At 37.0% G+C, this 26,892-nt stretch overlaps 1 protein-coding gene, 1 long non-coding RNA gene and 1 other non-coding gene across 3 annotated transcripts; 2 read left to right on the top strand and 1 right to left on the bottom strand.

Moving 5' to 3' along the window:
* Nucleotides 1-14,188: 14,188 nt before the first annotated feature.
* On the bottom strand, nt 14,189-15,187 carry LOC131650480 (uncharacterized). The gene has a single exon (XM_058920185.1). It carries the CDS (start codon nt 15,185-15,187, stop codon nt 14,189-14,191), a length of 999 nt encoding a protein of 332 aa, XP_058776168.1.
* Nucleotides 15,188-19,189: 4,002 nt separating this feature from the next.
* On the top strand, nt 19,190-19,263 carry TRNAR-UCG (transfer RNA arginine (anticodon UCG)). The gene has a single exon. It is a non-coding gene; the product is annotated as a tRNA-Arg (tRNA).
* On the top strand, nt 19,192-21,636 carry LOC131647293 (uncharacterized). The gene is made up of 3 exons (XR_009297774.1): nt 19,192-19,632; nt 20,139-20,218; nt 21,319-21,636. It is a non-coding gene; the product is annotated as an uncharacterized LOC131647293 (long non-coding RNA).
* The last annotated feature ends 5,256 nt before the right edge of the window (nt 21,637-26,892 follow it).

The raw sequence follows: 26,892 nt of genomic DNA, 5'->3' as shown, positions 1-26,892 counted from the left end.
CATCCCGCTGGGCGACAACCCCGACAAAGCGGTAAAGATCGGCAAGGACATCCCAGATCTTCCGAGGAAGCAGCTCGTAGCATGTCTTCAAGCCAACGCCGACTTGTTCGCCTGGAGCGCAACGGAAATGCCCGGACTCGACCCCGAGGTCGCCTGCCACCACCTCTCCATCGACCCAGCCGTGAAGGCAGTAGTTCAACGTAGGCGTCAGCAGTCTCCCGAGAAAGCGGAGGCTGCCGAGAAAGCTGTAAAAGACCTCCTAGAGGCAAATTTTATTTCCGAGGCCAAGTATTCAACTTGGCTCTCAAACGTTGTACTTGTCAAAAAATCTAATGGAAAATGGAGAATATGCATTGATTATACCGATGTTAACCGGGCATGTCCCAAAGATGCTTACCCATTACCTAATATTGATAGGCTGGTCGACAACTCGGCCGGCTATAAATTGTTATCGTTTATGGATGCTTATTCAGGTTACAACCAAATCCCCATGGCAAGATGCGACAAGCAATGCACGACATTCATGACCGAGTCGGGCAACTATTACTATAACGTAATGTCGTTCGGACTCAAGAACGCCGGAGCCACTTACCGGCGGATGATGAACAAGGTTTTCCAGGGAGAGATCGGCGACACCCTCGAGGTATATATGGACGACATGATCGTCAAATCTCGAGAGGATACCGACCACACAACGCACCTTGAACGGGTGTTCAAGCAAGCCCGGTCATGCAAGATGCGTTTCAACCCTGATAAATGCACCTTCGGAGTACGGGCGGGCAAGTTCCTCGGTTTCTATCTAACCGAGCGAGGAATAGAAGCAAATCCCGATAAATGCCGAGCATTCTCGGAATTTCCTACCCCTGCCAATAAAAAATCTATCCAAGTATTGAACGGAATGCTCACGGCACTATCCCGCTTCGTCGCGAAATCCGCCCAGCATGCCCTCCCATTCTTTAAGTTACTTCGGAAAGAAGCAACCTTCGAATGGTCCGAGGAATGCGAGCAAGCGTTGTCCCACCTCAAACAAGTTCTCTCCAGTCCGTCCGTCCTCTCCCGACCAGATAGCAACGAGATCTTATATCTCTACCTGGCCGTCTCAAACGAGTCAGCCAGCGCGGCCTTGATCCGAGAAGCAGAAGACGGGCAGAAGCCAGTATACTTCACAAGCAAAGCCCTACAAGGGCCCGAGGTGCGGTATCAACAAATAGAAAAAGTCGCACTGGCCTTAATAACAGCCGCCAGGAGGCTGAGATACTACTTCCTCGCCCACACCATCGTCGTTCGGACAGACCAACCCATCAAACAACTTCTCAGCCGACCAGACATGGCCGGGAGAATGCTAAGGTGGTCCCTCGAGCTATCCGAATTCGACATACAATACGAGGGTAGGAAAGCACTGAAGGCTCAAGCGCTCGCCGATTTCGTGGCAGAGATGACCTCGATTTCCAACTGCCCGACTTCCACCGAAAACAAATGGACCATCTACGTGGACGGCGCTTCGAGCAACTCGGGAAGCGGAGCCGGCATTATCCTAGAGAATGACGAGGGGCCCATCATCGAAGTATCCCTGGTTTTATCTTTTACCACGTCGAACAACCAGGCCGAGTACGAAGCCCTCCTAGCGGGCCTACGTCTCGCCGAGGATGTAGGAGCTCGAGAAGTCATGATTTACACCGACTCCCAGCTCGTCGCTTCCCAAGTCAGCGGCGATTACCAAACCAAAAATGACACACTAGCCGAGTATCTCACCCTCGTCAGAGAGAAAATGAGAAAATTCTCAAAGGCAGACGTCGAGCACATTCCACGGGAACATAACTCACGTGCCGACATCTTATCCAAACTTGCGAGTACGAGAAAGAAAGGTGGAAACAAGTTGGTAATCCAAGAAATCTTGCCCAGACCGAGCATAAGCAAAAACGCGCAAGCTCTACAAGTATTTGCTATCGGGGACGACCATTGCTGGATGACCCCGGTGTATAACTTCCTCACCAAGGACGAACTTCCTACCGACGCGAAGGAAGCTTCAACTATCAAGAGACGAGCATGCTCTTACACTATCATCGAGAACAAACTGTATCGACGAGGCTTCTCCGTCCCTCTCCTTAAATGTGTCGACGCCTCGCAAGCATCTGAGATACTCCAAGAGCTCCACGAGGGGATCAATGGCCAGCATCTCGGCGGCCGATCACTAGCGAGGAAAGCCCTCAGAGTCGGTTACTATTGGCCGAATAGGGGTGTAATCGGATCGGTTTGGACCGGTTTTTGATAAAATAAACGTCCGAACCGTAAATATCTCCATCGGTTTGGTTTGGTTTGGTTTTTAGTGTTTTTCAAAATTGAAACCAAACCAAACTAATCGGTTTGGTTCGGTTTGGTTTGGTTTGGTTGATCGGTTTTCAACATTTTTTTCAAACATTATATTTATAAGTGTATTCTCCACTATCATGTTGTTCGGTGAATTTTCTACTATTATTTTTTTAAATAATACATTTCATATAATCTATTTCAACTTTTTTATGCTCTACTTTTCTAAAAACTTACAAGTTATAATTAAGCCATACAAAGTGATGATATGTTTTTTATTGAATTATGAAATAATTTTACTATCAAATATAAAATTTGGCACTTGGCAATGACGAACACAACCAAAATCAGTTCACAACCACAAACAAAAGTTGGCACTCGGAAGTGACTAATACAACCAAAATATGTTTTCCATCAAATATAAAAGTTAACACTTAGCGGTTACTAATATAACCAAAATAAGTTCATCAACATATCAAATACAAAATAAAACTAAAATAAAACTCCAATTTTTTTTTCATTTGAATCACCAATTCACCATCCTGAAATAAATTCAAATAAACAAAAAGTTAGAATATAGAACATTGAATTTATTTCCAATGGGAATAGATAAAACTAAATTCAACCTTACATTATTTCATTCACATTATGTTTCACCTCCTTCATTGTTAACCTCGCCACTATTTAGACGTATTCCAGCAATTTCTAAAAGTTAAAACATACACATAAACCATAAAAAGTTAGTTTGACTATGTCATTAATAAAGTAAAAAAATAAAAAAAGACTTTAAATTTCCAAACCTTCTTCAAGTTGTTGCACTTCATCCATTTGTTCTCGTAATTCAAACACCTTAGGCTTTCTTATCCAATTTTGGGTACAAATCAACGCTTCAACAGTATTGGAATTCAAACAACTACGAAATTGATCAAGTACCCGACCACCTGTACTAAAAGCTGACTCAGAGGAAACGGTAGACACTGGTATAGCTAATATATCTCTAGCCATGTGAGAAAGAACATAATACTTTGTAGATTTTCCTTTCCACCAGCCCAAAATATCAAATGAAGGATCCTTGCAATCTTCATTTTCAGCCCCAACATACCTCTCTAACTCACTCTTTTTTACATCAACCTGTTTTTGCTTCATTTTCAAACTAAAAGCATCATCCCAATCAACATCATCATCATCATCATCCTCATCAACAAGTTGACTTGAGTTATTTTGTGTAGAATAGCTTGAGGATGCATTACTAGCCACAATAGGAATAGGATATTCAACCTTATAATACTCAAACAATTTTTGGACAAGTTCTTTCAATGTTTTCAACATATCTTTTCCCTTTGCACTACCATACATCTTATTAAAACAAAACTCAATGTAATCATATTTATAACGAGGATCTAAGACAACAGCCACAAACAACAGATAATTGATAGCACCACTATCCCAATACTTATTAAACTTCAGTTGCATATTTGTAGTCATTGATCTCAATACTTCATCCTCACTATTTGACCATTTATGTAATGACTTCTTAATGTCGCACAAATTTTTGAAAAAAGTATTAACAGTAACATGCAATGAACCAGAAAATGAAATAGTTGCATCATAAAAGATCTTAAGAAATTTTACAAAAACACGAGCACGTTCCCAATCAACATTCATAGGAACATCCACTCCTTCACCTGCAAGAAACACACTAAATGAACTCTCTTGATATCGAAGTCGATTAAATGCCTTTTCATATTTGACAGCAACTTCTAACATCAAATAGGTGGAGTTCCACCTTGTTGTCACATCAAGTGCTATCATAGCCTTACTATCTATGTTACACTCGCGGGCACACCTTCTAAAGGAAGCTAATCTAGCTGGAGATGACTTAACAAACTTACATGCAGCCCTTACCTTGCTGATGGATTTATCAATTGTTTTCAGCCCATCACCAACAATCAAGTTTAAAATGTGTGTTGTGCACCTCATATGCATGTACTCTCCCTTTAATAAACTATTCCCATTCCAATCACCCATTCCTCTAATTAGATATGTGAGTGCAACATTATTAGCAGTAGCATTATCAACAGTCACACAACAAACTTTTTTAATCCCCCATTCTTTCAAGCATGCCTCTAAGTTCTTACCAATTGTTTCTCCCTTGTGATCTGAAATCAAATTAAAACACAAAATTTTCTTATTCAACTCCCACCATTCGTCAATGTAATGACAAGTTACACACATGTAATTCAAATTTTGTACCGATGTCCAACAATCGGTGGTAAGAGAAACCATTTGTTTATTTGCAGATAATATTTTTTTCAACTTCTCTATCTCTTCATTATACAAAAGCATGCAATCTTTAGCAACAGTGACACGAGTAGGAATTTTAAATCTAGGACAAGCCACGCTAACAAAATACCTAAATCCTTCATTTTCGACGTGTTTAAAAGCAAGCTCATCCATAACTATCATCTTTGCAAGAGCTATTCGTGTCAATTCTTGACTAAATTCGACAAGTTTAAAACTAACAGTGCTATTAGGGTCATCTTCATTATCTTTTCCAAGAGAAATTGTTTTTTGTCTCTTATCAGATTCCTTATTTGGATTTTTAGGACACTTCAAAAGATGTTTGTTCAAGTTAGTAGTTCCATTCTTAGAACTATTGCAAGCATAAACTTTGCTACAGAAGATACATGTAGCCTTATCATTGTCTCTTTTGAAGTATAACCAAGCATTAGAAGGGGGCCTACTAGGTTTTCTTTTTAGTACCTGTGTGTCTTCTGGAATTGTACATTCAGCTGTTCCTAGTTGTGTTGGTGCTTGAGCTTGAGTTTCTTGTTGTGCTCCTTGTGTTGGAATAATAACATTTATAGGATGAGGGACCGATCCATTTACTGCAGAAGAGTCAACTTGCGTGTTGCTTCCTGTGACATTTTCACTTGCCATTTGCATCAATTTTCAATGACCTATAACAAAAAAAATTGATAAAATAACACACATAAAAATAGTTAAGCGCAAAAGTATAAACAACTAAATGATAAGATCACCTTTTATAAAATTATTTTCTATATTTTACTGAAATATATGTTCCAAAAATGTTACTAAAATACTATAGATATAGTCCTTGCTATAATATATATAAGTATCTATTTTTTTATATAATTTCTATAAACACACAAGTTGGATAGAGATAATTTATTGTTAAACATTATATATTTTTTATAATATCAAGCTGCAGAGTTAAGTTACTATAATTTTTTAATATCAGAAGCACAAAACTACCGCAACGAATTCCTATTAACATGAACCACTCTCATAGTGAGAAATATAATTAAAAATGATATTTTTATTAACATGGTTGTTGTCTTGAAGGAAATACATATAGTATGCCATTGTTAACAAGTAAATTAAAATTATAAATTATAAATATAGTATGGATCACAAAAGTTTTGCTGAATAAAATACATTAGGACATTAGTTTATTTCAATGTGTTTTTTTGTCAAATGAAACAAGTTGATTAAATATTTATTTTCAAGCAACATGAAACTAAAGGAATAAACATGAAGAATCAAACAGTGTGAACTGATTATATATTATAATGAATAATTTGTGAAGTAATAAACAATATCATTATATGAAAACTAACCAAAAAACAATGAAGTACGAAGAAGAAGGTCAGAACAAAATTGAACGACGGCGGAGACCGGCGGAGAGAAATAGTTTGATGAGAGCATGTGTGACTTAGGGTTTGGTTGTTGGCTCTTTAAATAATTATAGATAAGGATTGGGCCAATTTAAAATACGGGCTTAATAGTGAGGTAAATAAAATATTAAATAAATAAATATAAGCATCGGTTCGGTTCACCGGTTTGACGGTTTTTAAAAATTAAAACCGACAACCAAACCAAACCACGTCGGTTTTTATTGGTTCGGTTCGGTTTTTGAACCGAACCAAAATAGTCGGATTTTTTTCCGGTTTGGTTTGGTTTGGACTATCGGTTTAATTGGTTTTTTTCTATCCGCTTACACCCCTATGGCCGACCATGCAGCAAGACGCCAAAGAACATGTTCGTAAATGCGACAAATGCCAGCGACATGCCGACATGCACTTGGCTCCCCCTAACGAACTTAAATCTCTATCCTCACCTTGGCCCTTCTCCACCTGGGGAATGGACCTCCTCGGACCGTTCCCGGTTGGCTCATACCAGAATAAATATCTAGTGGTCGTCGTGGACTACTTCACGAAATGGATAGAAGCCGAAGCACTCGCCAAGATCACGTCTCAAAACGTGCTCCGTTTCTACAAACGAAACATACTCGCTCGGTTCGGGGTGCCGCAGGCTATAGTCACCGACAATGGCACCCAGTTCACTGATAGAAAGTTTCAAGAGTTTGTGGCCAAGCTCGGCACGAAGAAACACTTCACCGTAGTCGAGCATCCTCAGACGAACGGGCAAGCCGAAGCAGCCAACGGAGTCATCCTCCGAGGACTGAAGAGGAGACTCGGCGAAGCCAAAAAGGCTTGGGTCAAAGAACTACATAGTGTGCTTTGGGCATATAGGACAACCCCCCACTCGAGCACGGGTGAAACTCCGTTTAGACTAACCTACGGCACCTAAGCCGTGATCCCCGTGGAAATTCGAGAGCCTTCTCGGCGCACCGAGTCACCCCTCGAAGAGGAGCTCAACGACGAGGCTATGAGGGAAGAGCTCGGCATGGTCGAGGAGATCCGAACAGGATCTTCCCTCCGAGAAGCAAAATTAAAACAACAGATAGCTCTCCGCTACAACACTAAAGTTATCAAGCGCGAATTCGAAGTCGGCGCCCTAGTGCTCCGCAGAAATATGAAAGATTCGCGCGAGGGCAAACTAGCCCCGAACTGGGAAGGCCCATACCGAGTTTACGATAAAACCGAGAATGGCGCCTACTACCTCGAGGATCTCCTCGGAGTAAAACTTGCTCGGCCTTGGAACGCTGAAAAACTCAGACGTTATTACAGTTAGACGCAACCTAACGCACCCGGACACCTGTACCCAACACGGGTGCCAGCCGGGCATGGACCCGCGTCGTCGGTACGAACGCGAGGACTCCACGACAGCAACGGTCGAATTTCCCCTCAAAATGGGAGGACCGACCACACGGAAGACTCTACACCTAGACCCTCCGTGGAAGTACCTGCACGGCAGAACCCCAGCTCGCGATAGGATCGTTCACGCCGCGAGAACTTGGCCCCAATCACGGTCTCGTGCTCGCTATCAGCGCACACCTGCTCTGCGCACCCGGACCGTACCCAACACGCCCGGGCAATCAATCCAGACCGAGCATAGTCCATAAAAACCAGTGATGTTACAAGTATAGGGATAACTCCCCGGTGTATCCGAGCATAAACCAATGATTATCAAAAAATATCCTAAGTATTGAGATAATTCCTCGGCGTTGCGAGCATAACCAACGATTATCAAAATACGAGCATGCAACAATAAATTTCCAAACGTGCAAAGCAAAATGGTTATACGAAATTGTAAAGCACTAAATCTGCCGACCAAATTGGCCGGCGATATCCAAATATTACAAATAATATGCAGGGCACGCAAGCCCCCAAAATAATCTGGGCATAGCCCAACAAAATATAGAATGGCACGCAGGCCGAAGAAGACAGGCACGCAGGCCCAGAACAACACTATCTACTCTTCACTCCCGGGAGACTCGGGCACCAACACGCCATCCACAATCTTCGAAGAAAGCCCAATATTATCCTCCTTCAGGCCAGGGTTCAGAAACTTCAGCTGGTGAACTGCACGGTCGAACTCGGCTTCGGCCATGTCGACGAGGCTCATTTTCAGGCTGTCTATCTTCTCCACGAACTCAGCCCTAGACTGTAGAGCAGCCACGTCTGGCAACTCGTCAGCCGAGGGAGCCCACTCAAGCTGAAGGTCGGCAAGCTTCTTCTTCTCCGCCGCAATCTCCCCGTCCCTCTGCTTCAGAACCGCATCTATTTTCTTCTTCAACTTCTCGCGATCGGCCTCCATGGTCTTCACCTTCTCCTCGGCAGTCTTCCTAGCCGCCTCCGCCTTCTTCAGGGCCTCGGTCGAACCCGAACCACCATTGGCTAACATTTGGGCCATTCCCAAGACCCTCATCACGGCGGCGCTATCGCACGCCAGCTGTTTCTGGAGGGACGGGGGGTCCATCTCGCCGATCCGACGGGCTTCATCCGGAGAGGTGACCAGGGGAAACTTCTCAAAATAACCTCCATCCTTGTAGGAAGGAGGCAATACAAAGGCACGCTCGGAACCCAGGTGCGACGGCTCATGGCGTCCCGCCTCGGTATGACGAGACCTCTTGGGAGACCTCTCGTCTAAGTTCACCCGAGGAGAGCCTGCCGAGGCCGAGTTCTCTCCAGCACCAGTTCCCCGACCCTTCTTCTGACGAATCCTCTTCGCATCCAGAGCCATCTTCAGGACCGTGTCTTCCTTCTCCGGCATAGCATCTGCAAAGAAAAAAGGAAACAAATGAGTTAGCAAAAACACCGGACAGAAAAGGCAAAGCAAGGAAAATGGACACGACCTAACAACGCCCGAGTCTCCTCGGGGGTCCGACAAGACAACAAAGCCTTAGTGTTAATAGGTCGCTGCTCTACAACCGGCACACCATTCTCGTCCAACACGGGATTCCCATTCTTCGTCACCCACTGAGACATAGTAAAGCTGTCTACGTATTTGCAGAGGACCGAGTACGACTCTGTGTCCTGCTCGTCTAGATCCTCATCTTCCCAAACGTAATGTTTCGGGGGAGACGAGAAGTGGCCCTTCCACCATAAAAACGGGAATTTCGTGCAGAATTCTCTTACTACTTGTCCGTCCTCGCCCCTCGCTATCTCCCCGTCGGCATCCCGAACGACCACCATATCCGACACCTCAGAATAAGCCGCCGGGCTGAGCGGACGGACGACAAAGTACCGGTCCTTGAAGCCTTTCACAGAATCAATATACATCCCGAAGAGTTTCCGCTCGGCATTTCTGAACGAGACCCAGCTATATCGCCCGTCTGCCGCCTGCCGTTGGACACGAAAACACCGGCCGAACAATGCGGTCGTGGCGCCAATACCCAAATAGTTACAGACAATCTCGAATGCTCGCATAAAAGCAAAAGCATTCGGATGCAATTGGGACGGCGTCAGACCTAGAAACGCCATCATCGATTTCTGAAAATCGGAGAAGGGCAACCGGAAGCCGAGCTCCTTGAACACATATTCGTACATTGCAAAACCATCCCCGTTGAACCGAGAGCATATGCGCTCGTCTTGGGACGGGCAAATCACTTGGTAATTCGGCGCTTCACCCTCTCCCAAAACCTCGACTTCTTTGAAGTCCCCGTCTAAAGACTCGGTGTATCGAGAAGCGACCGTCAAGGCTTCGTCAGCTATCCAGTCGAGCGCGACCGTACAGTCGTAACTGAACAGGGGCATTGGGGAAACCCCTCCCTCGGCGTCCGAGCCCGGAGAATCAACATGGTCATTGTCAACCGGAGAGGGCGCGTTTTGATCCTCGATGACCTCAACATCGGAGCTAGTGGCTGTCGAGTCATCCGACTCGCTACTCCATGAATCAGATTCCGAGTTGGACTCCGAGCTGGCGCTCGAATCAGATCCACCTGCACGCAGAAGGGAGAAAGTGAATTCGACAGTTCATCAAATCCACCCTTCCACCGCAATGCAAGCGAAAGGGTAGAGCAGGAGCAGCGGATCCCCCGGCTAAACCCCCATCGAGGAAAGACGCCCGTCAGCCGAGGACTCACAAAATGACGGGACACGACAACGAAAAATCGAATCTAAACAGGCACGACGGTCTAACGCCGACATCATCCGGTCCACAAAACCACGCTAACCCCCGGGCATCGCCTAGATAACCCGAGGAGGAAGCAACGACCTCTCGTCGGACCCAGCCGACGTCGATGACGGAGACCGCGAAAATAAAGCACACAAAAATTCTAAGGAAAAGAATGAAGCAACGAAGAGGGAAACGAACTTACGTGAGGACATGATGGCGACGACTAGGGGGAACTCTTCGGTAGACGACGACTGTCATAGCGAACAATATGTTGAACAAGTTGGAGGAGAGTCTTCCGAGGAATGTCTGTCTGAAGCCGAGTAAGTAAACTGAGAGAGGAAAACTCCCAAATGAGAGAATTCGCCCCCTTTTTATAGGAAAAGGGCTCGGAAGGCGAAGCGTCACGTCCCCTGACAAGCGCCGCATCCTAGACCCTAGGCCATCATTGCCTATGCCACGTCAGCGCGTGTCGTCCACGCGCGACGTTTTGTCCCTATCCACAGGCTGTTCATCCGGGCACATCTGATAGACGAGGAGCCATCCCGCCGGGCATTTCCGAGATCATGGGGTCCGAGCATAAGCAAAGTCACAGCTTCTTGACCAGAAAGCTCCGACTTGGGGGGCTCCTGTTCTGGACTGGGCCAAGGTTAGGCCCAGCATAGTTTCGGCCCAGTAAACCTCAGAGGCCCACGTTCCTCCATGACCCTCTTCTGCACTTAGGCTGCCCGCCTAAGACATCCTTGGCCGCCCCGTATACCCGGAGCATATAGCGCTCGGCATGATCGTGTGCTCCCCGTGAACCAACGCTCGGCACTAACATTCTCCACGAACACCTTCGTTGCCGAGGACCCTGCTCCGTGCAGGGCTCCTTCATATCCAACCCTCCGAACAACACGGATCCCACATGGCTCCTAAAAGACCGCGTCTCCCTTGAACTTCGGAGCGATTAACCAGGACAGAGGGCATGCACGCACCTCCGATATTTCCGCTCAGGAAACCTGGCAGTCTCCTAGTTGGGCTTGGAAATCCAACCCAATAGCGAGATCATGGCCCAGCGCTGGGGGCTATAAATACCCTCTTTAACTAGAGGGTCAGGTATTCACTTCTTACTCACTTTTAGCTAGTACTTGCGCTCCTTTGCTCGTCAACTTACTTTGGCATCGGAGTACCTTGCAGGTACACCCCCTCCTCCTTCCTAGAAGATCCAGTCCGAGCAGCTATCGACGATCCTTCTGATCAGGTACGATCAATAGTCATAGTAAAACTTTAGTTTGTTTGTAATGAGGTTTGTGGAAAAACATATAAAAAGCTCACAACTTAGTGGAAACTATCAAGAAGAAATTCTTGGGGAAAGGAGTATGCAAAGTGGTTAGGCCGAACCTCTATAAATCTCTGGTGTATTTTTATTTTCCCTTATCTCTTAATATTTTTTGTCGTATATTTATTTTTGTTATTTGAAGTCTTATTTTAACTCTGATTTTACTCATCTAATTTATTTCGTTGCTTACTGTTTCCAAAAGTATTTTTTAACAATTTCTTTTAGGAGAATACTTAGATACAATTCCTTAGGTATGGTTTGTACTATTTTCTAATGAAAATATGACAAGTGTATAATTTTCTTTAACACATGTAATTTTCTCCTATTTTCACTTTTTAAATGATGTTAAAATACACTTGTCATATTTTCATTGGCAAATAGCATAAACCACACCTAAAGAATTGTATATAAGTTTTCTCTTTTCTTTTATAAGAGACTTTTAATAAGACATCGTTTTTCAACGCTACACAGTTCACCCCCCCCCCATACACACATAATCCATCTTCTGTTTGGAGTCACTTGTCTAACTATTAGGAATCCATGAAACTTAATACGTGGAACCTAGAGGTTCTGTAAATTAATTTTTCAATGCTCGATAATGGATAGGGTCTTTGGGGCATGCTTTGTTAAGATCAATCATATCCTCCCACATTCGCCATTTTTTGGATTCCTTTTTCACTATCACATCGTTAGCTAGAACGTTTAGGTATTTAATCTTTTGTATGAACCCAAATTTTGTCAACTGTCTTACCAATTCCTAAATGGATGCTCTTTTAACCTCCCTCACCTTGCGCTTCCTCTAAATGACAAGATTAAACTTAGGTTCATTCGCTAGATGGTGACACATTGCATTTGGATCTATTATGAGTGTATCGATTGATGCACATGCAAACAAGTCCGAATTTCTCTTTAGTAGCTACACAAAGTTCGCCTTCTTTACCTCGATTAATGTAGTGCCTATCTGGGTGAATTGGGGGCATTTGAGACCTATTAGCACAGTCTTTAACTCTTCATAGGTGTTAATATCCCCTTCTTATGGTCCTTATAGGTCTAAATCCATGTGGTTGACCTTGTGGGAGCTAGATGGAAAGGCTAACTTTGCCTTGCTCTTATTTCTTGGCTTCAAACTGTCTCGGTAGCACATTATCATCGATTCTCGGTCACCCTTGACTATCCTAACTCGCAAATTACTTAAAGTGTATTTCATAGTTAGGTAAAGAGTTAATAATACGACCTCCATAGCATTAAAAGTATGTCGCTCAATAATAATATTATACGGGGAAAATGGTGACGTATCTCTTCACTTTCACTTATTCTCCTAAAAATATCGACCAGCGAGCCTTTAAAAGGTTGGAAGAGCTTGGGGTCTATTTTCAAACCCTCGAAGAATTCCCAATAAAGGATAACAACGAAGTTTCCAAGATCCTTTTGACATTCCAATCATAAATTTAAAGGTTGATTACCATCAAATCATCCTCGTAGGGTATGATCCCTTCCACATATCTGCTGGAAAAACTGACTTTTGTAGCACAAATTACTTTCTTAATGGGCGGGGCACTAACAATGCATTATTTGCCACACATACTTTTTCCTAAATGAATTGGACTGAACACCCCTCGTGAAGCCTACAATGTTCGTATTCGATGTGTGATATGTTCGGTCAGGCTCATGGCATATTCGGTACTCGGATCCCTTCGTGGCGGGGGTGTCCTCTTGTGAGATTATTTTCACTGGGGGTGTTCTTCTTTCTAAACCGTATAAATTTCCCTGCACATATTTCTACATGCGGCCTCCTTGAATCGACCTTCTGATATCACGCTTTATATGGGGACATAATATCGACTCTATATCAGAATTGCTCCAAGCCAAGCACGCTTAACTGTGAAGTTCTTATGGAACGAGCTCCCGAAAAGAAGATGCATCTTGTTGGTATAGGTAGTACCCATCAATCCTTATAAGCCTTCCTTCAACCATGCAGTCCCATACCTGCACGGCTTTAGGATCCTCTCATTCCGATGTGGCGACCACCCTAGCCCCAATTGGCCCTAAGTGAAAACCAAGTCTAATAAATTGACATGTACACAGTTTCTCAAACACGTTGTCGGTAAAAACAAAAAATACTTTATATAAAAGTCCGGAATGTACAAATTCCAATAAAAATAAAAATCTAACAAAATACACTTCATATGTTTAATATTTTAATAATGAGTTCTTATTTTATATAACTTTAAATCGTATAATTGTATACTAATGTCGAGCTCTTAGCATTAATCTACAAATCTTAGACAAGACATATATAAGAGATGATTGGGATGTAAATAAAATTTTAAAGTTTAATTTTCTATTTTATTTTTGAAAAATGTCAAATTATAATTGAGTAAGATACAAAGATACAACAAAACAGTACAAGAAAAAATGACTCAAATACAAGTAATAATTTATGTGAATCATCGGATCTAAAAAGAATATAATTTACCGTTGAGATCGTAAACAACATATAATTTCATAATTTTATTAGTTACCATTCATAATCTTCAAAAGCTTAAGAACAACCCAAAATACAGTACTCAAAATACAGTGTCAAATATCATATGAAACTAATAAATTAAAGGCTTTAAAAGGTGAATACAATAAAAAGTGAATAAGTTAAATACCTGAAAAAGAAATAAACAAATATTTTATTTCAAATAAAAATAAATGCAGGAAAAGCAAAAGAAAACATAGACTGCATTATTCATCTTAACAATTTTCTTGATCCTCCATAACATAAGGCTCATTCAAATCAAAATCCAATATCTTTTGTTCATCATTATGGTTCATTTCTTCCTCTTTAACATGAGACTGAGACAGGCTTTTGTCTTTCTTTAACTTCTCATCATCGCCCTCATCATCATTCTTATTATTTTTGTTTCGAATCTTCGATGAAGATCCTATAAAGATTTTAATCTTTTTCATCCCAAGCTTTTTCTTCTGAATCTCATTTGAAGATGACTCACCCTTATGAAATTCTCCCTTATGATGAGCAACGGATAATTCAGGAGTTTGTGACTCATTGCTAGACATATGAATATCTTCTTTATGATGAAGATCAGAGAGTTTATGAGTTTTTGACTCATCACTAGATATGTGAAAATCTCTTTTATGATGAGGAACCAACTCATCGGTCGACAAAATAGACAGATATTTATCGGATCGAAGATACAAAAGATTGTCAGCAGCCTCAGCACTACCAATACATTTTCGGCCTCTCTTATCTCTCTTTTGCCATCTAGGCAAAGAACAATTATCATCGCCTTGATCATCTTCATCTTCTTTGTTTTGTCGAATAGACGAATTAGAATTGTTGGAAGAAGGAGGACTAACTCCTTTAACAACCCTATCGGGGTGAGATCTCATATGACCGTACAAAGCATTGTTTGTCGAAAATTCCTTCTTGCAAATATAACAACTTAGTTTCTTTTTCTCATCAATTTCTTCTTCATCATGCTTATCATTATCATTGAAACGATTAGCTCTATTATTACTAACTTGAATTGAGAGAGGAGTTTTCACCTTTTGTGAATGATGATTAGCTTTCTTCTTAAGAAAGTGAGATCTTCGGTGACCACCCAAAGCTTTTCCGTTGTTATATGCTTTGCCACAAATATTGCACTTGTGCTTTAAATCTTCAACGGAAATTTTATTGATCTTCAACTCAGAGTTGTCTTCATCACTAGACACTGAGCTTGATCTTTTCATCTTCATAGAGTCACTCTTCGTTCATCTGAAAATTAAGTAATAATAAAATTGAAATCAAACAGAAAACCCTAAATAGAACCTTTAAACAAATGGAAGAACATGAAAGAATATAGTATTATATAACGAGAACATTTACCCAATGTTGAAAAACAAATATACAAAGCTAAAAGGGTTATAAACTTTGAAACGTTTATATAAAAAAATACCATGAATCATGGAAGAGGAAAAGTTATGATTTTAGGAAGAATTAAATGAGGAAGAGGTATTCTCTCCCAAAAGGATTTGACATTAAATCAGATTTTAATACCAAATCAATTCATTATTATTTTATATAATTTATAAATAAAATAAAATAAAGTAGTAATTATCCGATCCAATTATGACATATAATATTTATTTACATGTTTAAAAAAACTTAAATATTCAATGCATAGCTATTACTTATAATTTTATATAAAAGTATTATGACAAACAATTTGTTTAACAAAGGATAAAGTTAACATGTGCCCTTGTATGCTCAAAGACACATGTTAAGAAATCTAAAGATAGAAAATTTGTATTGTTGGACAACATAATAAATACATCAATTATAACTTTTAAATAAAATAAGAATTTTTAAGAATTTTTTTCCACATTTAGCTCTTAACATCTGTCTGCATTATCCTTTAACAAAACTTTATTTAAGGAGTAAAGTTTATCTATAATATAAGAAAATTTATTGTTCTGGAAATCACAAAAACACTCCTTTTGTTTTCTTAGTATAAATTAATAATTTGGGGGCAAATAATGTCTTTTGTTATTTTTTACATCTCACTTTTTATTTTCCAACTCACTTTTCACTTTTTACTTTCCACTTTTCACTTTTTATTACTTTATTATTATTATTATTTCTAATCAATTATTAACAAAATATTTCAATAAATTACTTTTTAATAAAAAATTATTATGATCATTTTACATAATTATTAATTTACATTTAAAATAATATTTAATTTTTAAAATTAACTTTAGTAATTGAAAATTAATAACGAAGAAATATAATTTGAAATAATTTTTATTTTAAGAAACAATATTTTTTAACAAAATAATAATAATTTTAGTTTAAAAGAAAATTATTTCAATTAAAATGAATATAAAAATATAGTTGAAAATGTGTGTTATTGAATAAAATACAAAAATGTGTGTCACTTATCATTAACTTTAATTTATATCATTCAAAATATTATTATATTTATATATATATATATATATATATATATATATATATATATATATATATATATATATATAATTAATGAAGTTTATACAATTAAAATAATGCTTGCACAATTAAATATTAGAAAAATTATTTGTTATTGATGTCATTTCACAAATATATGTTATCAATGTAAATAGGAGAAATATATATATATCTATGGAAAAAAAAGTGTATTACTTATTCAATTGTAACATACTACTATTAATTATAGACAAATTTTATTAGTATCAAATTCTATTAATTCAAATATTTTTGTAATTAATACCTAAACAAAAATAATATTTGTATACGGTAAAAAAATCTATTATTGATCTAAATATATTTATATAAGAAAAATGGTATTTATGATCTAAAAAAATTTTATTCAAAAAAGGTGTACAAGAAAAGAAACTATTATTGATCTAAACATTTTTATGTATATTGATATGCTGAGAGTAGCTGTCCCTCGTGTGGCTGTGTTGTAGTGTTCCTCTCTTTGGGCTTAGGCCCTTTTTGTATTCAAAAAAATAAATATTTTTATGTAAATGATACCTAAATATAAATAATATTTGTATATGGAAAAAATCTATTAATGATCTAAATATTTTTATATATAAAAAATGGTATTTATGATCTAAAAAAAGTTTATTCAAAAAAAATATACGGGAAAAAAACTATTATTGATCTAAATATTTTTATATACAAAAATTTACAACCGATTCAGATATTTTTGTAAACGATACCTAAACATAAATAATATTTGCATATGAGAAAAATCTATTAATGATCTAAATATTTTTATATATGAAAAATGGTATTTGTGATCCAAAAAATTTTGATTTAAAAATGGTATTCGGGAAAAAATCTACTATTACTTTAAATATTTTTATATACGAAAATTTACTGTTGATCCAAATATTTTTCTAAATGATACATAAACATAAATAACATTTGTATGCGGGAAAAATATATTATTGATTTAAATATTTTTATATACAAAAAATGGTATTTATGATCTAAAAAATTTGATTCAAATTGATTTTGATTTAAAACAAATATATTATGTAAATAAATGCGTGTACCAAATCAGAACTCGTGCGTATGCACGGGTTTGTTATAGTTTTGACTAGGGGTGGCAAACGGGCTGCCCGCCCCGCCCGCCGACCGCCCCGCCTTGTGCCCGCCAAAAAACGAGCGGGGTGGGCATGCCCGCCAAGTAAAATGGGCATCAAAATCAAGCCCGCCCCGCCAAGATGGCGGGTTGGCGGGCGGCGGGCTTACCCGCCTATTTTTATTTTTATTTTTTTAATAGATTAATATGCTTTTTTTGCCTTTTAATTAAACTTTTCACTTATTTTTAAAACAATTTTTTATAAAAGTAATTTTTTAACAAATTTACTCTAAAAAATATTACATATATTTATAAATAAATGTATAAAATAAACCATCAAGAATTGCAATTACTAGAATTAACTAAAAAAAAGAGTGAGTTTTGGAGGAAGAGCGGGTTTTAGCGAGCGGCGGGCTTTGGCGGGGCGGGTATGGCGGACGGCGGATTTTGGCGGGCGGGCTTTGGCGAGCGGCGAGCCTAAAATCCCAACCCAACCCGCCAATTTTTGGCGGGTGCGCGGGCGGTCTGACGGGCCCCGCCCCGTTTTGTCACCCCTAATTTTGACACAAAGTGATAAGATCAGTTGACACAATGGGTCAAAATTTATTTTGACATTAAATTTTATCACTTTCTTATTTTTAATTTAAAAGTCAATATTTATTTATTTAATTATGATTTTGTTGAGGGCATATTATATGAGAATGTTTTTTTTTATATGAGAATGAATCTGAACCATTGGATTTTAAAATAAATGGTGGAGATTATGTGTGAATCTTTTTTTTTCTCTCATACATCAATTATTTTAATAATGGAGGAGAGAGAAAAAAAATTCACACATAATCTCCACCATTTATTTTAAAATTTAACGGTTCAATATTAAGATAACATTTTTATGCATAATAATAATATTATAATTATTATTATTATTATTATTATAATTATAAATTTTTTTGATATAACATATTACTTTGTTTTGTTTTATTTTTTGTTGAATAAAAAATATAGTCGACCACTCTCTTATTTATGTGTAATATAAATATCTTAATAAATTATTTATATGAATTTTTAATATATTAAAATTCTATATTTTTCCTAAAGATAATATTAGTTATCAATATATTCTGGGCTAAAATAATATTATCATGATAATTTTATATTTTTTTTTAATTTTCAAAACTATTTATTATTAGTATTATTATAGATTTTTAACATAACATATTTTTATCGATGATGTTTTTTATTATTAATTTATATACAAATATTATAATTGTATAAAAAACCAATTAATTTATTAATTTAAACCGTCAATAAAGTTATATTAAGTATTCTAAAAATAAAAATTAATATATTAATATAACTTCGTATTAATCAAAATTATTAATATAAATATATAATAATAATAATAATAATAATAATAATAATAATAATAATATATAGTTATATTAAGAAATGTGATCATTATATAGTTATATTACTTAAGAATTAAGATAACTATAATTATAGTTATATTAAGGAATGTGATCATTATATACTTATATAGGTTATTCATTAATAATATATAATTATAATCCTGTCGCTTCTCCCTCTTTAAACATTTTTCACTTGCCATTAACCCTTCTAGCAGAATCCAAAATAAGTAAACGAATCAACAATCGACCGCATAGCGCAGTGGATTAGCGCGTTTGACTTCGGATCAAAAGGTCGTGGGTTCGACTCCCACTGTGGTCGCTCCTTTTTTTCCAATTCGTAATGGTTCAAAGCTTTCAGGGAAGAATTGCTTTCTTTTCATGTTCCTTTTTTGTCACTACCATTTTTTCTATTTTTGTTTATGGTACATTTTGGTCCTTAAACTTTTCATTCATTTAGGTTTTGTTCCCTATAATTTTATTCTTAGGTATATATTTTCTATAGCTTCATATCATTTAGGTTTTGGTCCTTTAGGAACCAATAACTAGTTAAACTATATGGATTGATTCTTTGTAAATGTCCAATATCTTATTCTGCGCTGTCTGTGTTTTGTACTACACTTCAGTGCAAGTGATCTTGGTGCACTACAACAACTCTTGGATGATCAACCCAATCTTCTTACTTAGGAAGGTATGTAAGTTTTTTAGTGAGGTAGAGATGTTGTCTTGTTTATTGGACTTGTACAATTTTTAGTGAATAACATATATTTCATAACATGGTTGTACAAATTTATAACAGAGAACCTCTCAAAGAAGGGGATAGGAGAGGCTAGTACAATTGAATGTTATAATGTTGTGCTGTTTTTTATGTTATATTCTTTAATGTACATGCAGAAACCGACACTAACTATTGCACAGAATTAATATGTTATACTAAGCTTGTTTATGGTTGTCCGAGAGATGAGAGTTTGTTATGAAAGGAATGGTGAGCTGTATTTTCTGTTAAATGAATGTTAAAGTTACTTATTAGTTAAATGTTACGAATTCTATTAATTTCAGTTAATGTGAAGTTTCTTGAATCTGAATGAAAAAGAGTTTCAATTAGTTTAAAAAAACGTCAGTTAGTTTTGTTACTTGTTTTTCTGATTTCTGTTACTGTTAGTTGAGTAGCTGACAATTAGTTGTTGATTTCTGCAGTTATGGCTCGAGCTTGCTATTGTGACTGTCAGTGTGAATACATGTTCATGCTGATTCTCGTTTGGAGTTAACTGGTGCAGGTTAGTTTTTCTGTTATGTTATGGTTAGAGTTGTTAGAAGTGAAGTTAGAGAATTAGTTAGGTTGTTGAATTGGCGAGGAGCTGTTAATTTGAAGTCGGTAGGTTTCAATAGAAATTAATTTTTTTTGTTATGGTCGAAGTCAGTTTGAGAAATTGTTAGGATGTTAAGAGTTGGCACGGTTTGGTTATTTATGGTGAGTTGAATGTCATTTTAGTGAAGTGTTAAAACATGTTGAGAATTTAGTTAGTGTGAATTCAGTTAGTAGATTTCTGACTTGGAAACTTGGAATCTTGATTGAATGAAAAAGATATAGCTGCTCGAGCTGATTAGAACTTGTTAAACTATGGTGGTTAGTATTAGGATTGATTGTTAACACTCTGTTAGTATGTTGAATTGGTTTTGTTCCGTTTTTCTATCATGACAAGAAACTGTTTGTGATACTAATAAGTGTGAAGTCAACTATGGTATACTCGTGTGACTTGAATTGAATGATATGCTGAGTTCTGGTAGTTTATTTTTTCTGTTTTGGTTAGTTGCTGTACTGTTAGGTTTGAACTCGGATTGGGGCTTGATTTTGTTTTCATACGGCATGCTTGTATGATTGATGATATTGAGCTGAAAAGTTGCTGTTACATCTTGTTTATCTCAGCTGAACATGGATGCCATATGGTGTTTTTCTGATACGGATGCATAATGTATTAACTTGATCCTGCTGTGTACATTCTGCATAGTTCATGTTTACCTGCTTGTCTATAGGATATATGCTTGAATGATGAATTTGTATCTGACTTTTAGGTACAGACCACCTGACATGAAAATGTTTTGAATGTGTAGTGTATGTATGTACTGCATTATGATTTTTCCCAGAATTTGATGATGCTGACTTGCAGTAGGTGTATATTGGCTCTGCTTAGGATTGTCTTTGAATGTTCTTGTTGCATTGAGCCTCATTTTTTAATTGAATATGCATGACTGAATTTAAACAGTAGAGTGTGCCTAATGTCTTTGGAATTGTACTGTAGTCAACTTTTGTTAGAATGAACATGTAGGAATTTTAAGCATGTACCTGGATTAAACACGGGTGGTTTCTTGTATGCAGGTTTGCAGCAAGTTTTGGTGGTTGGACTGCTGGGACTGGGGTAGCAGGTTTGATGGTATATGGCAGGTCATGTTGAAACTGATCCTTGGTGTTGGTTTTGTGGGTTATGCATGTTTGGCAAATTGGTTCTATGGAATTTGGCATGCCAAGGTACATGGAAGCTCATGGTGTATGCTTGAATCATATGGTGATGGATGGACATAAAGATGAAAGAGACTTGAAGATTGGAATATGAATAGGTCTAGGGTGATGTGTTGACTTTGGTCAAATGTTTGACCAATAAGTCAATAGTTGACCAAAAGTGAGCTGTAGGTCAAACTTGTCTTCTTTTTTTTTTTATAATTTTCAATGTGATGTATTCTTGAATTTTGGCAATGTAATTGACTTTTGGATATGTAGCTTTGACCTTGACTTTGTAATTGACTTCTTTTCAAAGTAATGAGCACTTGTATTTCCCCTCCATTTGTAATGTCTTTGGAAACTTAAGTGGAAGAAGTCAACATGACTTGGTCAAAAAGATGCTCCTTGGAGCCCTTGAAGAGGTGTCCATAGGATGACTTGTAATGCAAGTAATGGAGGGAAGATCAAACCCAAAATGTGGCAGAAAGGAGACTCATGACAGTTGTAAATCCAAACCTTAATTCAAGTCAACCTCAGTTGAAGTGTCTTTGCCAAAATCAAGCATAAAGGAGTGAAACCCTAATTCATGCTCCTTGGAGCCTTTGATAGGGAATATCCTTGTATGATGATGAGAAAGAATCCATGATAACCATAAACCAAAACCCTAGTTCCATAGTTCAATGCACACAGAAGAACCAACTGAAACAAGCTTATCTGAAGAAGAAACCTCAAACCAATGAAAACCTAATTCGCTAGAGGATTTCTGATCCAATGTCTCAAGTTATTTCATGAATGAATGCAAATTTACGTACATTATCTAATGAGTGATGCAAATGAATGAGAAACATAAGTCAAACAAAAGTAAAATCAGGAGAGCAAATTTTGGGGTACAACAATGACATGTGTGTGAAACACTGTCGGTATTTGTTGTGTTTATAACCGCTTGTAGGAATGGGATTGAAACAAGCGGGGGAGAAACTTCTACTTCACTGAAATGTTTCAGGCGTCGAGTGTAGGTTCAGCATACTGCTGATTTAAAAGTTCAAGTGATGTTAAAGTTGTGTTATTTCGCGAACCCGAAGAGAATATGGATTCGCGATTCTAATATGTCGGTCAACTTTAAATGTCTTTAAGCAAGAACGATTAGGTACTTGTGTGGTCCGAATCTCTAAAAGTGAAGAGCGATGTTGTGGCTATTGATATGCCTTTTGTGTGTGAGTTTCGTGTTGTTTTTTGTGAGGATATTTGCGACTTACCGCTAGAGCGATAAAGTTGGATTAACTTGATATTATCCTTTGTATGAACTGGTTTGAGTTCAACCATGTCCATATTAACTATTTCGACAAAATAATGTCATTTCCAGAGCTTGTGGAGGAGAAAGATCTGCTTGTATCTGCTAAGCAAGTAGATGAATTTGTGAAAGAATGTGTGAGGGCAAAGTAGTAATTGGTGAGTTACATGCCACTTGCGAATTTTTAGAAGTGTTTCCTGAAGACAATAGTGATTTGCAGCCAAAAGGTGAACTAGAGTTTATGATAGATCTAGTGCTAGGTACGAATCTAGTGTAAATGACTCCATAAGTTGTAAAGTAGCTAAGTCGAATGTCAAACGCAGCCGTTGGCCAGCAGAAGAGAAATTCATATAAGTTGTAATGTAATAAACAACAATAAGCTATGTATTTTTTTTCTTAATTCATTTTTAAGTCTGAGTGTAAATTTTAACTACTAAATACTAATTGCGTTTTTGTGTGAAGTGGACAGTGGGCCTTATAAACTATACAAGAGATTAGAGAGAGTTTGGCCTAATTGGGTTTTTTTTCTCATTGTTGAAATTTTATTATGGGCTAATTATATTAAAGTTTTTAAAGTTTTTTTTGGGTTATGGGCTACCCATAACCCATATAGGCTGGCCCATATTTTTTTAAGGGCTTTTACGGTCCGAGTTAAAAAAGGCCTGAAAAAATGGGCTCTAAGCCCTGATTTTTTTTTTGGGCTCGGTGTGCCGGCCCATTTTGACGGCTCTACCTTAAGGTTTGCCTGGCTTTAAGTTTTGATTCTTCAGAAGATGAATCTTTGCTTCTGATCCTTCATACTCTGAGTCTTCGGAGGTTGATTTAGTCTTTAGAAGTTGACTTCTTCAGAGTCTGAGTCTTCAGGTCCTGATCCTTTAGATATTATCTTTCTTCAGACTCTGATTTTCAAAAGTTGATCACTTCAGAGGCTGATCTTCAGAATTTGCATCTTAAGGCTTCTCTTTGAATGTTTAATGCAGTATTAGAACTTACTTTGAATCATAATCTTATTCTATGTTCTTGCACAGTTCAACAAACATTAGTATATCTAATTGTTCTTTTAATACTTTGTTATAATCAAAACCTAAGGGATATGATACAAACCATTTTTTTTCCAACATGGTTTATTCTTAATATGCTCTATGATTGTAGCTTTTTATCTATAAAGTAGCTAATCTAGTGAATATTTCTATCCTACTATTTTCAATCACTTTTATCATGAAATCCACTTGTTGTTGAATCTCTCACAATAACAAGATTGTATCTTTTCTAAGTTGATCATTCAAAGAAGCCGATTTTGTGATAGTATAACACATGATAAAATAAAGCACTAATAACACATCATTTAACACAGTTCAACAAACATTAGTATATCCAATTGACTTACTTTGAATCATAATCTTATTCTATGTTCTTGCACAGTTCAACAAACATTAGTGTATCCAATTGACTTCAAATTGCTCGACATAAAAGGGTTTAGCTCATGATGAGCTTAGTACATACATCAATATTGGATGATAAGCTAAGCATTCTTAAACACATAATGAAAAAAGAAATGAAAATCTAAGAGTAACTTCTTCATTTTCTTGCAATCTTTAATCAACAAGAGACGACCTCTTTCACACCAAATATCGGTAGCATACATTTGAGATAATGAGAAGAAGAAGTTCTCCATTTTGTTTAACTCACTCTCTTCACTAATTTTCACCAAGTGTTTCTTTCTCTGTATTGTTGAACCTCATTGCATTTCCTCTAAGCTATAGTCACTTCCATCAAGGGTTTTTTGTGTTGTCTTATATTATGGGCTTTTGGATATTCGTGAATTCTGACCCAAATGAATCAATAAGTTTCTCTCTAATTCTTACAAACATGCTTTACATCAGGTAGACAAGTTGGGCGCTTGTAGTAGGTGATAATTATGAAGAGTTTTTTTCTGTAGCATCATATTCTTATCTCTTTGCTATTTGATTCAAATACACTCCATTCTATAAAATGGTGTCACGTAAGTCCTAAAAGTATGAATGCCCATTCTTTATAACTTATGTTGCATCCAGTTCTACACTTCCAATTGGGGTTAAAGTGGTGTTCCAGAACTTTCGTGTCAGGACTCATCAGAGATCATCTTTACATAAGTAACAAATACATAAAAACTAACAAACAAGAGCCCATATTATACTATTTATAATATACTCAAAGACAACAAAATACATTAAATTAAACTAGTAAATAACTAAATTAAAAAGATAAATCCAAGTGCTAAGGTTTATGATAACACAAAATGTGAGTTATCAACAAGTAATTAGTTATATAGAAATTTTTTCCATCACATTTTCTTTCATCTGTATGTAGGGGTGCTCAAAACCAAACCAACCCAATAGAAAACCGCAAACCAAACCAAACCAAATCGAAACCGCAAAAAACCGCATTTGGTTCGGATTAGTTTGGGTCATTTTTTAACAAAACCGCACGGTTTGTATTTTGTAAACCGAACCAAACCGCATTATGTTACAACCTAAATTTTACTTAACTCACATCCAACCCAAAATTAAACCTATTATACATTAGCCTTATGAATACGAACAATTTTCTCATCCTTACACATATAATTTCAGTCCCGATCTTCTCAAATCTCTAATAACATTATTTCACCTTCTTTGCCACATACATCTTCCCTATTCTTCTATAATCTTTACTCTCCTATATTCTTTCTTTTTCACCTTCTCATTTTTATGTAAATGTTCCGTATTTCAGTTTCATTTTTATCGCACATCTTCTTCTCTAATCTCTCAGCACTTTTTCTTTTTCTTTTTCACCTTCACTAATCTTTCGTCTTTTCTATTTTTTTTGTTTCATTATAATAATTTTATATTGTTTTATGTTATTATTTTATGTTTAATATTCCACTTTTGTCTAATTTAATTTTTACATATTACATGGAAAATTGTTGTCAAAATATGACGAGTTTTGTTGTTATTTGTTAGTGTATGAATGTCTAAATATAAAATTATGTTGTCATATATATGTGTATGTATGACTCAATAAAATATTTGTAAAAAACCGAACCAACCGAACCGAACCAAACCGCATTAGTTTGGTTTGGTTTGGTTCGGATTTTTTTTAAAAGTCAACCGAACCAAACCAAACCGCACTATTTTTTCTCTTACGGTTCGGGTGATTTTTTTCGTCAAAACCGTCCAAACCGCACCGCGAGCACCCCTATCTGTATGCCATCTAATATTCTTTGCTTCATTCTGTTCCTTTATATAAGAGATAATTCACTTTTCTAGATTCATTAAATAATTAATGTATCTAGTCAGTATATATACTAGACACATTGATTATTCAATGAACCTAAAAAATGAAATGTCTCTTATATAAAGGAACAAAGGTAGTATTAGCAAATTTTCTATTAAACCTTGGAATTCTTGGTAGGTACCACATCACCTTGGTAGAAGAACCCTTACTTCTCACACCACCATCTTCATCAACATCATTGTCCTCTAACTTGTAGCGCGACTCCCCACACCTCAGGTACTCATTCAATTTTTCATACTTTTTCTTGTATAATATGCAATCATTATGACATGCATGTATTTTGACATACTCTAAGCCTATTGGACACAATATCTTCTTGGCTTCATAATTATAGTTCGACAACTTGTTACCTTCTAGAAGCATATCTTTTAACAATTCAAGTAATTCTGTAAAACTTTTATACATCCACCCACTTTTTACCTTCAGATTAAACAGTCTTAACACATCTAACAATCGAGTGAAACTTTTGCAACCTGAAAATAAAAATTCTTCCTTGTCACTATGTAAAGTAACATATACATGGGTTCTCCTAAAATAATCTTCTCAAATATCACATATTATATATTTTAGTTGATCACCCATATCTTCATCAACTTCAACTTTATGTGACACAATTTGTTTTTCTGTCAGTTCACCATGCCACACCCATGTCATATAACTCTGACAAATTCCATTACAACATATATGATTGAATATTTCTTCCTTTCCACATTTTTTTCATATTAGCGCATAGTTTACAAGGAATCAATTCTTTATTTTCAGTAAGGTTTCTTTTGGAAAATTCAAGAAAATAATTTATTCTAATACTCATCACTTAATCTATTGACATTCATCCAACAATGATTTAT

This window comes from Vicia villosa, linkage group LG2 (assembly GCF_029867415.1).
Source record: "Vicia villosa cultivar HV-30 ecotype Madison, WI linkage group LG2, Vvil1.0, whole genome shotgun sequence".
NCBI lineage: Eukaryota > Viridiplantae > Streptophyta > Magnoliopsida > Fabales > Fabaceae > Vicia > Vicia villosa.
This window is presented reverse-complemented; position numbering and strand designations above follow the sequence as displayed.